The sequence below is a fragment of the Aythya marila genome, assembly GCF_965140915.1.
Source record: "Aythya marila genome assembly, chromosome: 30".
Classification (NCBI taxonomy): domain Eukaryota; kingdom Metazoa; phylum Chordata; class Aves; order Anseriformes; family Anatidae; genus Aythya; species Aythya marila.
In genome coordinates this window covers 1,490,955-1,504,500 of record NC_139071.1, presented here as the reverse complement: position 1 = coordinate 1,504,500, position 13,546 = coordinate 1,490,955, and the positions used below count along the sequence as shown (strand labels likewise).

The window sequence follows — 13,546 nt, the reverse complement described above, 5'->3', positions numbered from 1 at the left end:
GCGTGTCCTCCCCCTGGCCACGCCCCCGCGGGCTGATATAGCGGCGCGCTGGGCGGAGCGGCCCGGCCATGACCCTGCGGCGCCTGCGGCGGCTCCGGCCGAAGGAGGAGGAGGAGGAGGAGCAGGATGCGGCCCCGGCCCCGGCCCCGGCCCCGGAGCGCCCCGGCCCCGCCGCCGTCTACCGGGCGCTGGCGGCCGCCGGTGGGACCCTGCCCCGCGTGCGCAAGGTAGGAGGTTTGGCCCCCCCCGGGATGCCGAGGGGTCGTTTGCCGGTGTCCCCCCCCCCCCACCAGTACCACCAGTACCACCAGCACCTCCCGGTTCGTGCCCCGGAGCCGCGATCGGGACCGGGTTGGGGCTGGAGGGGGGCGCATCCCTGGCTCAGCATCCCCACCCCGGGGGGGGTCCCGTGCCGGTGCTGTCCCTGCACCCCCGTCCTTAAATCCGTGTCCTCCCTCATCCTGTCCCCGTGTCCTGCCCCGGTGTCCCCCCGACCCAAGCGTCGCCTCCTGGCCCCGTTCCTCCCTGCTCCCACCCACGGCACCTTCCCCGCGTCCCCATCCTGCCCCAGTATCCCCCCTCCAAGCCCTACGCCCTGCCCCAGTTCCTCCCCGCGCCCTTCCCCGCTGGCTTTGGGGTCCGGGCACGGGTCCCCGCTCCCCATGTGCGTACCCGCGCCACCGGGACAGGGGCGTCCCCACGGTCCCCGTGCCTTGGGAAAGCCCCTCGGTGGCAGCTCTGGGCCCCGACACCGCCCTTGTGCTCCCCCCGGGCCCCACGGCGCTTCCTGAGCGTCGGAGGGAAGCGAGAGTGGAGCCGACATCCGGAGCAGAAGTGGCTCTCGCGGCCCTGCCGTCACGTGCCGTGGGCCCTGGCTCCTTCCCGCTGACCGAGGCCACCGCAGGAGACGTCCCCAAACGGGGCCAGGGCGTCCTGCGTCACCTCCCCGTGCTGAGGGTGACGTTTTGGGTGCCGACGTGATGGGCTGCGTCCTTCCCGATGGGGTCACGTACCCGACGCCGGTTGTTGAGCGCTGAGATTTTTGGGGTCGCGTTTGGGACAGCCGCCCGCTCCCAGCCACGGGCTCGGTGACACCCATTAGGTGCAGGGCATGGGGACGTGGTGGCACCTGGGCACCCCCGGGACGAGCCGCATGCGTTGCTCACGATGTGACCGCATGCACCTCTCCGGGGCATTTTGGGGGGAAAGCTCTGTCACCCCTACCCCGTGGCAAGGGTCCCGCTGGTCCCGCTGCCTGCCCACGCCTCCGTGCCCTCCACAAAGGGCCGATTGTCGGGGCCGAGAGGCGGCTCCGCATGAAAAGCCCGACGCCGAGATCCCAACAGGGCCCCTCTGTGCCCGCCCGCCCCCGCCCCGAGCGTGACTTGGGGTTCGGCACAGCCGACGTCAAAGCGTGGGGCGAGCGCAGAGCAGATGTGAGGGCGGCTTTGAGCACGGATAAAAGCCTCGTTATGCCCCAACGGCCAGGGCACGGGGTGGGGGGGGGGGGGGGCACAGGGCTCTTGGGTGCACGGGTGCTGGTCCGGTGCCGGCTTGGCATGGTGCTCGTCCCCATGGGGTGCCCCGTTTTGTCCCCGGGGGAGTTCCGGGGGAATGCCAGCGGGTCGGTGCGCCCTGCTGATGGCTCTGCTTCTGCCGCAGGATGCGGGGTTCAAGTGGACGTCCCCGAGCGAGTCCCCAGAGGAGCACAGGTAGGGGTCGGGGTGCGGGTGACAAGGGGAGGGGGGCACGTGGAAGAGTGGGGCAGGGGTTGGAGCATCCCTGGGGTGCTGCCCCAGACACCCCGCAGTGGGGTGGAGATGGAGGGGATTCCAGGGTGGGTAAGGGATTAGCTGCCAGCGGGGGGCACAGCTCCCTGTAGGGACCTGACACCCCCAGACCCCCCAAGTTCTCCCCCCCAGGGGGTCCCATCCACAGCTCCTGGGCTTCCCCCAGGCTTTCATCCACCCAGCACCAAGAAAAACCCAAACCCCGAGGCAGCGTTTAGTTAGAAAAGTGCCCAAACTCTCAGCGGGCTGGGCCGGGAGGGGGCTCTGCCTCGTCCCTCACCCCTTGTGTCCCCCCCCCCAGGAGGGTGGTGACGCTGGAGAAGAAGGCGGAGGAGACCTTTGGCTTCGAGATCCAGGTGGGTGCCGTGCCGTGCCGTGCCGCGCTCCCCACCCTTCCAGCCCGCACCTTGCTTTGCATGGAGGGTATTTTTAAATTGTCTCTGAGCCACGGTTTTTATTTTTAGCCGTGACGGAGCTGCCTGCTTACCGAAGCCTCCCCTGGTGTGGGGGTGGCGGGGGGGGGGGGACACGGACGGGCCCTTCCTGGCTGGGGGCGCAGGAATTTGGTGCAAGCCCCCCCCAGAGCCAGGGCAGCAGCCCCAGGTGCTGCTTAAACATTGAAATCCCCCCCCCAGGCCCTGTGGCTGTTGTAGAGGGGAAACCCTGGGTGTTTTATTTAAAGGGGGGGGTGTTCCCCTAACCCCCCCCACCCCCTGTTTCAGACCTACGGGCTGCACCACCAGGACAGGAACAGCGTGGAGATGTTCACCTTCGTGTGCCAAGTGCACAGCGGGAGCCCAGCCGAGGCTGCGGGACTCAAAACTGGTGAGCACAGCCCCCGGGGGGGGGGACAGGAGGGTCCCGGGGGGGGGGCTGGCATCCCTGATCCCATCCGCCCCCACCTCCAGGGGACACCATCACGGGGGTGAACGGGCTGAACGTGGAGGGCATCCGGCACCGGGAGATCGTGGAGATCATCAAGAGCTCGGGGAATGTGCTCAGGTGAGCCTTGGGGGGGGGGGGATCCGGGGGTGCCGGGGGGGGGGAGGGTCCCGAGGTGGCCCCCAGCCCCGTGCTGACGGCTGCTGCCCCGCAGGCTCGACACGCTCTACGGGACCTCCATCCGGAGAGCTGAGCTGGAGGCACGGCTGCAGTACCTAAAGGTGAGGGGAAGGGCTGGGGGGGGGTCAGGGGATCGGGGGGGGCGTCTGGGACCCCTTCACGTAACCCTTAACCCCCACACCTCCCTTTTTTTTGCCCCACAGCAAACGCTCTACGAGAAGTGGGGGGAGTACCGCTCGCTGATGGTGCAGGAGCAGCGCTTGGTGCGGGGTGAGTGGGGGGGTCCCAGTAAAGTGGGGGGTCCCAGGAGAGTGGGGGGGGTCCCAGGATAGAAGGGGGGGTGCAGGCAGCGGGGCAGCTCCTCGGGGTGCCCCAAATCCCCCCCAAAACCCCTTCTGACCTCCCTCACCACTGCTATTTCCTCCCCCCCCCAGCAGGAGTGGTGGCCAAGGACCCCAGCATCTACGACACCCTCGAGTCCCTGCGCTGGTGCCTGCAGGGTGGGGGGGCCCCCCCGGGCTCCCCCCGCGCCAGCGCCGCCGGCAGCGACGATTCCTTGTACCAAACCTGCGTCTTCGCCGATTCCCTCGACAAGGACGGGGACGAGGGGGGCACCTCGAGCCCCGCGCCCCCTCCGCCCCGTTCCCGGCCAGCCCTGAGCCGCAGCTCCAGCCTAAAATGCAGCGGGGGCGCGGGGGCCGCGGGGCTGCTGTGGGCACGAGCCGGAGACCCCCGGCCCGGGGGGGGCGTGGGACCCCCCCACAAGGCTCGGCACAGCAGCTTCCGCCAGCGGTTGCTCAAATTCATCCCGGGACTGAACCGTGCGCTGGAGGAGGAGGAGAGCCACCTCTAGCTGGGGGTGTTGTTCCCTCCCATATCCCCCCCCCCCCCACCTGAGCCTAATTTATTTATTTATTGCAAGAAGCCCCCCCCCACCCCCACCCCAAGGCGTGGGGGGTCACGGCACCGAGGGACGCAAGCGGGGGCTGTTCCCAAGGTCCCGAGGTGGCTTCTGAAGCCACCGCTCATCTCAGGAACTGGTGGCCTCCGTGCTGGGGGAGGGGGGGGGGGCATTGTGCCTTCTACCCCCCCCCCCCCCCAAAAAAAAAAAAAAAAAAAAAGGGTTTTGTACCGCGTGGCGCACTCGTTGCTCGCCAATACAGAGACTTTTTGACTTTTTTTGCACCCGCGTGTGGCTGTGACTCCGGCAGAGGTGGCTTTTGGGGACGGTGCCCCGTAAGGAACCCCCTGTGGCTGTGCCCCCCCCAGCATAAAAAAAGAGTTTTGGCCGTCGTGGTGACCGCTGTCACCCTCTGGCCTGCGTGGGGACACCCCAGTCCCACCCCCCCCCCCCCGCCTGCCTGTGGCCCCGCTGGGTCCCGGCCAGGCCCCTTCCTGCTCCGCTTCCTCCGGCAGCCACGGGAAGCGGCTCCCACCCCTGTCCTTCCGTTCCTGGGGTGCCCGGGGGGGGGAACGGGACGGGCACCGGGGTCCCCCACATCATATCCCTGCCCTGTTGCCACCCCCCAAGCTCCCAGGTGCTGTGCCCTGAGCCCCCCTGGGCTGTTTCAGCAGCACCCATGGGTGCCCTGGGACCTGCTGCCGGCGTGCCCTGGGTGCCCAGCACCAGCCCACAAAGGGCATCAAAAAAATGGGGTGTTTTTTTGGGGTGCAGCCGTGGGATTCTTTGCATGGGGGGGGCCTTGCCTGCCCTGTGTGCACCGAGAGCCCCCCATTGTGGTACAGGTGAATGGGGGGGGGTCCCACTCCGTGCCTCAGTTTCCCCATTGCCTTGTACCCCCTAAAATTAGGTCTTGGGGGTCCCGAGGGTGGCCCCACACCGTGTCCCACTGCACCCACAGCTGGGGGGGGGGCACGAGGGGGTGCAGCGGGGGCTCAGCACCCGGGCACAACCTCACTGCCTGGGGGCTTTGGGGGATGAAAGGGATTTGGGGGGGGGGGGCTGCATGTGCATGCCTGGTGCGTGCGTGTGCGCGCACACGCTTGATGCCCGTGCACACGCGTGTGTGTGTGCATGCGTGTGCTGCACACCACGTGCCCGGGGGGGGTGTGTGTGTGTGCCTGGGCCCCCCCCGGCTCCCCACTGCTCTCCTGCCTTGTCCCAGTTCCAGGAGGACTCCGTGCGTGGACATTTATGGTGCTGCTCCCGGGGCCGCCCGCGCGCGCGTTGCCAGGGTCAGGGCACCCCGTCCCCGTCACGGGACCTTCCCCAGCAGCTGCCGCGCCACGCGGGGGCTTTTTTTAGCCCCAACCTGGAGCTCCACGTGCCCGGGTTGGGCACGAGCTGGTGGGCACGGGCTGGGCACCGGCCCCGTGGGCTGCAGGGTCACGCGTGGCACCCAGACGTGATGGGGTGCAGGGTGGGAACACCCCCGCTGCAGGCTCTCGTTACGGGCAAATCGAGGCCGGTGGCAGGGAGCCCGTGGGCAGCCTGAAAATCCCCCACCCCCTGCTCCTGCCCCAAGCGTGGCAGCCAGGCTGTGGGTGCAGCAGTGCGGGGTGACGGATGGCACCGGGTGACGGATGGCACTGGGTGACGGATGGCACGGGGTGACGGATGGCACAGGGAGATGGATTGTATAGGGTGCCCGATGGCATGGGGTGACAGATGGCACGGGGTGACGGATGGCACAGGGTGATGGCACGGGGTGGTGGCACAGGGAGACAGATTGCATAGGGTGCCCGATGGCACGGGGTGACAGATGGTTTGGGGTGACAGCACAGGGTGATGGCACGGGGAGATGGATTGCATGGGGTGCCCGATGGCACGGGGTGCCCGATGGCACAGGGTGGCTGATGGCACGGGGTACCCGATGACACGGGGTGGCCACCCCATCCCCACGGCTTCCCTGTTGTCCCCCAGGGCCCCTCAGCCGTGCCTCGCCGTGCCGCCGGGATTACGGGATTACGGGATTACGGGGTGAGCGTGTCCTCCCCCGGCGTAGGGCAGCGGGTGCTGCAGGTACAGCTAATCCCGGTGCGGGGGCCGCCGGCCGAGCCTCCCGGGCCAGCTCCGTGGGCACCGAGGGGCTGCAGCAGCAGCGCTGCCCCGGGCCCCCCCCCCCCCCGACGGCTCCGGTTCCCCGGGACCTGGCCGCGATCCCCGGCCCGGCCCCGGTTTTGCCCCGGTTCCAGCCTCGGGGTGCGGGGCCCCGGTGGGTTCCGCCGAGCTCCGGGGCCGACCCTGCCCGAGGGAATCCCCGCGGGGGCGGCCCCGGGGCTGCCGCCGGGATTCCGTGACGTCAGCGGCGGGCATGACGTCACGGGGCCCCAGCTCGGGGCGGGTGGCGAGCGGCGGCGGCGGCGCCGGGAGCCGGGACCGGCACCGGGACGGGGCGAGGTAACGGGGGGCGCGGAGGGGGCGGCGGCAGCGCCCGACCCCCGGCCCCGTTCCCCCCCCTTTGCCCCCGAGCCCCCCGGGAGCTCTGCGCCCCCCCCCCAACACCCCCCTGCCGGTGTCCCCGGGCCCCTCCGGTCCTGGGTTTCGCCCCTCGCCGTTCCTTGAGAGGCCCGGGGGGGGGCCCAGAGCCGGAGGTGGGGTCCCGACGGCGCCCCCCCAAGGGGGTCCCTTCGTGCTGGGGGGGGGCACGACCGGGGGACACCGGTAGTGCCACCGGACAGGAGGCTGGCGTTGAGTGGAGGGGGTATTGATTTGGGGGGGGTGGGCACTATCGGGGGGGGCTCGTACTGGGCGGGGGGGGGGGGGAGGAGCACGACCGGGGGGGCTCGGACTCGGGGCGGGGGGGGCACTACCGGGCGGCACTGCAGCGGGCGGCGTTGCCGAGGGCGCTACCGGGGAGGCGCATTGCCAGGGCTGGTGGGGGGCAGCAACCGGGGGGCACCGGGGGTCTCGCCCAGCCCCGCACAGCCCCGGGCCCCCCCCTCGGCCCCCCCCCCCCGGTCCCGCGGGGGCTGAGCTCATCTCCCCGGCCCGAAGCGGTTCCCCCGGCCGGGCGGTGCTGGGCGGCCGCCAGCAGCCGCCGCTGTTTCCATCGGCCCGGCCAGGGTCTCCCCGCGGGCAGGGCGGCCCCGGGGGGGGGGGCACAGCCGGGAAGGGGGGGCCCCGGGGGGGCCTCCCGCAGAGCCCTCGGGGTGGCACCCCTCAGTGGTTCGGGGCACGGGGGCAGCCGCTAACCCTAAACCTAATCCTAATCCTAACCCTAATCCAAGCCCGGCCCCGGTGGGAGTGGGACCCGCAGCCCCCCCGGTTGTAGGGTGCCCCCCCCCCTCTCCACACTCCGGTTTGTTCCGCCCCGGTTGTCCCGGGCCCCCCGCGGCCCCGCTCGGCCCGGGCCGGCCGCCAGCAGCTCGGCACCGAGGCGCCTCCGAGCCCGTCCCGGCTGCGCGGCTCTCGGCCACCTGCGAGCACCGGGACCCGCGATAAAAATACGGGAACGATCGGAACCGGCACCGGTGCGTCCAGGAACGGGGATCGGAGGCGCTGAAAGCCCCGCTTCTGGCTTCCAGGGACGGGCGGAGGGAGGTGACCGGACCTGGGATGCCCCGGTGGCACCGGGAGAGAGCTCGCTGTTGCCTCGCTGTCCCGGCCGGTAACCGGGTCCCGCACGGCCGGAGCTGCCCCGGGGTCCTCCCGGTGCCCGCGGCCCCGGGAGCTTCTCTTGGTGCTGGGGCTCTGGGGAGGACACCGGGGGTACCGGCACCGGGAGGGAACCAGGGGCGCTGGCACCGGGAGGGCTCGGGAAAGTTGGCACCGGGATGGCACCGAAAACACCGGCTCCGGTTCCCACCGGCACAGCGGATACCGACACCAGGAGGGCACTGGGGACACCGGCACCGGAGCTACCGACAGCGGGAGGCACCGGGGCCGCTGCCACCGGGAGGGCACGGGGCGCACCGGCACCGGGGCTACCGCACCGGGACGGCACGGGGAATACCGGCACCGGACACCCGGGCGGCGGTCCCGGGAGCCCCGGAGAGCGAAAGGGGGGGGAGGAGGAGGGGAGGGAAGCGGGGGGCGCCCGCGCTATTTTTAGCCGGGGCCGCGCAGGGGTATTTTTAGCGCGGGCGCCGAGGTTGCGTCAATGGAACCCCGCGTGCGTCACGGCCGCGCCCCCGCCGGAACCGCCCCCCCGCTCCTTCTACGGTGCCGCCGTGCGTCACGGGCCCGCGCACCGCCCCGCGCGTCACCGAGCGCTTAAGAGAAAGTAGTGGCGGGGCCCGAGCCCGGCGGAGCAACCGGCAGCGGCGGCAGGACGGGACCGGAGCGCCGCGCCCCGGCACCCCGGGTACGGCTTGGGGAGGCACCGGGAGGGTGTCCCGGAGTAGGGGTGGAGGGACCGGGATGGAGAGTCCCCGGTGGAAACGGGGGTAAAGGGAGGGGGCGGTGCGCGCTCTGCAAGGTGCGTGGGTTTGGGGTGGTCCGGGAGCACCGGGGGGGTCGGGATGGGGCGTCCCGGTGGGGTGGGGGGCCAGGGGGGCGCCGGTCGGGCGGTGCGCGCCCGGTAAGGTGCGCCGGGAGTGGGGTGCCGGGGTTGCCGGGGGTGTCGGGGGCACCGGAGCGCCCCGCTAGCACCGCCGGTAACGGGGTCAGGGCAGCGCCGAGCAAGGAGCGTGGAGAGCGGGCAGCCCGGTGGTGACACCGGGGAGAGTCGGGGAAAGGGACCGGGAGGCGTGCGGGATCCCCGGCACGGGCAGTCCCGGTGGCAGCAGGGAGAGCCGCGACGGAGGCTGCCCCGGCAGCACCGGGGAGCGCCGGGAGCCAGCGGTGCCGCGGCCAGACGGAGAGAGGGGTCCCGCCGGGACCGGGGCAGCCGGGCTCCGTGCACGGTGCGCGGGGTTGGGGAGCTCCGGTGGCTCCGGGGCGCTCCGTGCGGCTCCGTGGGGGGAGCCGGGCAGCGGCGGGACCGCGTTTTTTGGGGCTGTCCCCGGCCGCACCGGGCCAGGGAACGGCTGCTCCCTGCACCCAAAACCTCCGCCTGAAGCCGGGAGGGGGGGGAACGGGGGTGGCAAAGCCCCATTCCCGGTGCTGCCTTCCCGGTGGCACGGTGCAGGCAGCACCGTGAGGGGCCTGGCAGCGGCTGCACCGTGGCAGAAGGCAGCAGGTGCCGGGGGGAGGTGGGCAGCGCTCCCCCCTGCGCCGCCAGCTGCTCTCGCCCGCCCGCAGCCCAGGGCTTGGTGCCAGGGGCTGCCACCAGCCTGCGTTGGCAGCGGGCTCCGGGCAGGGCTCTGGGCAGCTTCCCGCACTCCCCGACGAGGATCCTGCAATTAATGCCCGCCTCGAGCCGCGGGGGCTGCTGCAGAAATTTGGGCTCGTCCCTGGGGGATTTCGTGCTGGGGACCCCCAAACGCCACCGGCATTTGAATAGGCAAAAGGAGAGGAAGCAGCAACTGAGCCGAGCGCTGCCTGCTGCCGCTGGACAAAGCCCCCGCGGGGTTTGTAGGAACGGGCTGCAGGTTTGCATGGAGCAGCGGCCGGGCAGCAATTTGCAGCCGGGATTTGCATGGCACCGAGCTGCCGGCAGAGCCGCTGCGGCCCCCGCCGTGTCCCCGGCATCGTGCCCTGCTGCTGCGTGGCAGGAGGCAGCCGGCGTTCCCCAGCCCCTCGGAAAAATCTGCACCGTGGGAGCTCTTTGCGCTTCCCTGTGCTGGCCTGGTCCCGCTGGTGGAAAGGTGCCACGAGGGGGGGGGTGAAGGGAGAGGGGGGGCGCGCATGTCTGCCCGGTAAATCCCAGTGTGGTTCGGTCCCAGGAGGCCGAAGGCTCTATTTTGGGAGCACGGGACAGCCAGCCCCCAGGGGGAGGTGGCACTCGGCGGGGGGACACTTCGTGTCTGTGTGGCACGCCAGCCACGATCCCCCTCAGCCCCGACAGATGGGGACAAACCCCACGGCGGCACAGGGACACCGGGAGCAGCTTGGGGCCGGTGGCACCGAGGGGGTAGTGGGGCTGGGCCCACGCAGGGTATTTTTACCCGGCTCCCCGGGTGGGTGTCAGCTTTCTGGAGGGCGCAGCGCGAGAGCTGCAGGAACTTGGCTGAGGGGTGGCCCGTGGGGCAAACTGGCACCGCGCTGTGCCGGGGGCTCCGGCCCGCGGCCTCGGTGCCAGGCGCGGGGTGACCTTTAAAGGTCTGCGAGATGAATTACATTATCGTCTTGCCATGAGGGTCACCACTGTCTTGGCTTTCAGCTGGACCTGAGACTCCTGTTACGCGTCTCCGCGGCCGCGGGGCTGGATCCGGCCACCTGTGCCTCCCGTGCTGGGGGCTCCTTGCCCCCATGCAGCGGCTCCGGCTGCAGCCTGCCCTGGGCTGCTTTTGCTGTTCCACCGAGCTCCAAAAAGGCTCCTTGGGGAGCCGAGCGCCCCGGTTTAGCCTGGTCTCAGGGCCAGCTTCAGCCCCCCGCCCCCCCCGGCCCAAAGACCGGCTTCCCTCAGCCAGACCGGAGCTCGGGAATCCGCCGGCCGCATTCCTCCCTCCTTCCCTTTCGTCGGCTTTGCTAACCCAGCGTTTTGGGGAATGTCCTTTGCTCCCATTGGCTGCGCCGTGACCTTTCTTGGGGACAACAGCGGCTGCCACAGGGCCCTGGGCTTGCGAGGGGGATGCCTTGGCACGCGCCGAGCCCCGCGCCGTGGCTCTCACCCCTCTCCATCCCTCGGCGCAGGCTCCGTGGGGCAGGCGGGGTGGGCGCAGGAGCAGCAGGGTGGGCGCAGGAGCAGCAGGGTCCCCGCTGACACCCTGCTCTCCCCACAGAGATGCCCTGCATCCAGGCGCAGTATGGCACAGCCGGCGCTGGCCCCTGCGAGCGCTGCCCCAGCGAGCTGCTGAGCCCCGACGGCGGCCGCTTCCCCATGGAGGTGGCCGGTGCCGACCTGGCGGCCGCTCCCGCCCTGCCCAGCTTCAGCACCTTCATGGAGAGCTACGCCGGGGAGTTCGACGCCTTCCTCTACCAGCTGCCGGCCAGCAGCCAGCCCGCCGCCTTCAAGCTGGAGGACTTCCAGGTGTACGGCTGCTACCCCGGCGCCTTCGGGCAGCCCGAGGAGACCCTCTCCTCCAGCGGGTCGGACTGTTACGGCAGCCCCTGTTCCGTCCCCTCGCCGGCCACGCCGGGCTTCCAGGCGCCCCAAATGCCAGGCTGGGAGGGCTCCTTCGGGGCGTACTCGCCGCCGCCGAGCTACGAGGGAGGGCGGCCCTGGGCTGAGCCAGCAAAGGGGGGCGCGGCGCAGCCCCCCTTCTTCGCCTTCGGGCCCCCGGCCCCCAGCCCCGGTGGCTCCCCCGGGCCCCTGAAGGACCCGCGCCTGCTGGACACGGACGCCTTCGCGCTGCCCCAGGGCTCCCCGGGGGCTTTCTCCGGGTTGCCTCTGGCCCCCGCCTCGCCGCTGCTGGAGGGGCCCACGCTGGCCCCCGCCAAGACGCGCAGCCCCGGGGCGGGCGAGGGACGCTGCGCCGTCTGCGGGGACAACGCCTCCTGCCAGCACTACGGCGTGCGCACCTGCGAGGGCTGCAAGGGTTTCTTCAAGGTAAGAAACGCCACGAGGGAGAATTCCTGCCTTGCCTCTCCAGCCATGGGTCACCCCGAGAGGGACGGGGGCAGGGAGAGCGGCCCTAGCCCCGGTGTCCCCAGCCCCAACGTCCCGGTGGCACAGCGGGGGCCCCCCCTAAGCAGCTTTGGAGCCGGATGCGGGGCCGGAGCGGGTGGCGGAGGACAGAAGGGCTTTTGTTCGGTGGCTCCGCGCCCCGGGGCTGAGCTCGCTCGCTCCTTCCCCGCCCGCAGCGCACGGTGCAGAAGAACGCCAAGTACATCTGCCTGGCCAACAAGGACTGCCCCGTGGACAAGAGGCGGAGGAACCGCTGCCAGTTCTGCCGCTTCCAGAAGTGCCTGGCCGTGGGCATGGTCAAAGAAGGTACCAGGGTTGATTTGGGGGGTTGGGCACAGCTACGGGGACCCCCCGGTGCCCGGCTGAGGACGCCCGCGCTCATTGCACGTCCTGCTGCCCGCAGTGGTCCGGACCGACAGCCTGAAGGGTCGCCGTGGCCGCCTGCCCTCCAAGCCCAAGCAGCCTCCGGACGCGTCCCCCGTCAGCCTCATCACCTCCCTGGTGCGGGCACACATCGACTCCGTCCCCAGCGCCACCAAGCTCGACTACTCCAAGGTAGGGCCGGTGCCACCCCGGTGCCACCCCCGTGCCACCTGGAGCTCTCCCCGGGGCTCTGATCCTCACCACCCCGTCCCCATCCCGTCCCGGCAGTTCCAGGAGGCGGCGCCGTGCCAGTTCGAGAAGGAGGACTCGGTGGACGTGCAGCAGTTCTACGACCTCCTCACCGGCTCCATGGACGTCATCCGCAAGTGGGCTGAGAAGATCCAGGGCTTCGCCGAGCTGCCCAAGGAGGACCAGGACCTGCTGCTGGAGTCGGCTTTCCTGGAGCTCTTCATCCTGCGCCTGGCGTACCGGTGAGCCGCGGCACGGTGCGGGGTGGCGGGGACGTTTGGGGCCGTGCCAGGGAGGGGGGGGTGACAATCAGGCTGTGCCCGCAGCTCCAGGCCGGAGGAAGGCAAACTCATCTTCTGCAACGGCGTGGTGCTGCACCGGCTGCAGTGCGTGCGGGGCTTCGGCGAGTGGATCGACGCCATCCTCGAGTTCTCCCAGAGCCTGCACCGCATGAGCGTGGACGTGCCCTCCTTCTCCTGCCTCGCCGCCCTCGTCATCATCACAGGTGAGGTGGGGACGGGATGGGATCCCCCTGTCCCTCCAGCACCGGGTGTCCCCTCCCCTGGCCCCGCGGTCCTCACACCTCGTCCCCCGCGCAGATCGCCATGGGCTGAAGGAGCCGAAACGGGTGGAGGAGCTGCAGAACCGCATCGTGGGCTGCCTCAAGGACCACGTGGCGGCGGGCGAACCGGGTCGCCCCGGCTGCCTCTCCAAGCTGCTGGGCAAACTGCCCGAGCTGCGCACCCTCTGCACCCAGGGGCTGCAGCGCATCTTCTACCTGAAGCTGGAGGACCTGGTGCCGCCGCCGCCCATCGTCGACAAGATCTTCATGGACACGCTGCCCTTCTGAGCGCCCTCACCCCGGGGATTGCCCGGGTCCCCCCCCCCGAGGATGTCCAGGTCCCCCTCGGGATGTCCAGGTCCCCCCTTGGGGACACCCGGGTCCCCCCCTTGTGCCTTCACGGCGCCGGCAGCGTGAGGCCAGCCGGCGCGGTGCTCCCTCCTCCCTGTACAAACGCCCGCGTTGTAAATACCGAGAGGCCGGATCCTGTACAGAGCAGGGGGTGCAGGGAGGGGGGGGGCTTGCACCGGACCCCCCCCCAGCCTCCGCCTGCTCCCCCTTTTTTTTTTTTTTTTTTCTCGTTTCTTTTGGCCTTTTTCTGTATATAAACTTGTACGTACAATCTCAGCACCACCACCCCACATTTATATTTGTGCACCCCCCCCCCCTGCCCCCAGGGCTCTTTCACCCTCTCTCCCCAACCCCCCCCCCCCGGTAATATATTCTATATTTAATATATTGAAATTTGGACGTAGTGCTGCCCGCTGCCCCCCTCTCTGAGCCGGGACGGGCTGCGGGCGGCGGTGGCTCCGGTGTCGGTGACGGGGACAGCCGGGGCGCCGCGGCCACACGTTGCCCACGCCGCGGCCCCGCTGCCCTTGAACCCTCGCTCACCCCCGTGGCGGCGGCTGCAGCGGCCCCGCACCTGTCGCCCGCCTGATTTATCC

General features: G+C 70.7%; 2 protein-coding genes across 2 annotated transcripts; both read left to right on the top strand.

The window, feature by feature from the left end:
• Positions 1-68: 68 nt before the first annotated feature.
• Positions 69-4,031, top strand: TAMALIN (trafficking regulator and scaffold protein tamalin; the record flags this gene model as incomplete). Its single annotated transcript, XM_082781477.1, has 8 exons — positions 69-227; positions 1,663-1,712; positions 2,092-2,146; positions 2,513-2,615; positions 2,699-2,792; positions 2,887-2,953; positions 3,056-3,122; positions 3,290-4,031. The coding sequence occupies 8 exons, from the start codon at positions 69-71 to the stop codon at positions 3,703-3,705; spliced, it is 1,011 nt and encodes a 336-aa protein (XP_082637603.1). The 3' UTR covers positions 3,706-4,031.
• Positions 4,032-7,998: 3,967 nt separating this feature from the next.
• NR4A1 (nuclear receptor subfamily 4 group A member 1) lies at positions 7,999-13,161 on the top strand. Its single transcript, XM_082781463.1, has 7 exons — positions 7,999-8,119; positions 10,581-11,347; positions 11,602-11,731; positions 11,829-11,980; positions 12,077-12,279; positions 12,364-12,542; positions 12,637-13,161. Exons 2-7 carry the CDS (start codon positions 10,583-10,585, stop codon positions 12,885-12,887), a joined length of 1,680 nt encoding a protein of 559 aa, XP_082637589.1. The 5' UTR covers positions 7,999-8,119; positions 10,581-10,582; the 3' UTR covers positions 12,888-13,161.
• Positions 13,162-13,546: the final 385 nt, after the last annotated feature.

What these genes read in the sequence shown, in the direction of transcription:
- NR4A1 (XM_082781463.1), top strand. Translation starts at nt 10,583, where the DNA reads ATGCCCTGCATCCAGGCGCAGTATGGCACAGCCGGCGCTGGCCCCTGC. An exon ending in CGTGGGCATGGTCAAAGAAG is followed by an intron (nt 11,732 to 11,828) that starts GTACCAGGGTTG and finishes TGCTGCCCGCAG; the next exon opens with TGGTCCGGACCGACAGCCTG. An exon ending in ATCCTGCGCCTGGCGTACCG is followed by an intron (nt 12,280 to 12,363) that starts GTGAGCCGCGGC and finishes CTGTGCCCGCAG; the next exon opens with CTCCAGGCCGGAGGAAGGCA.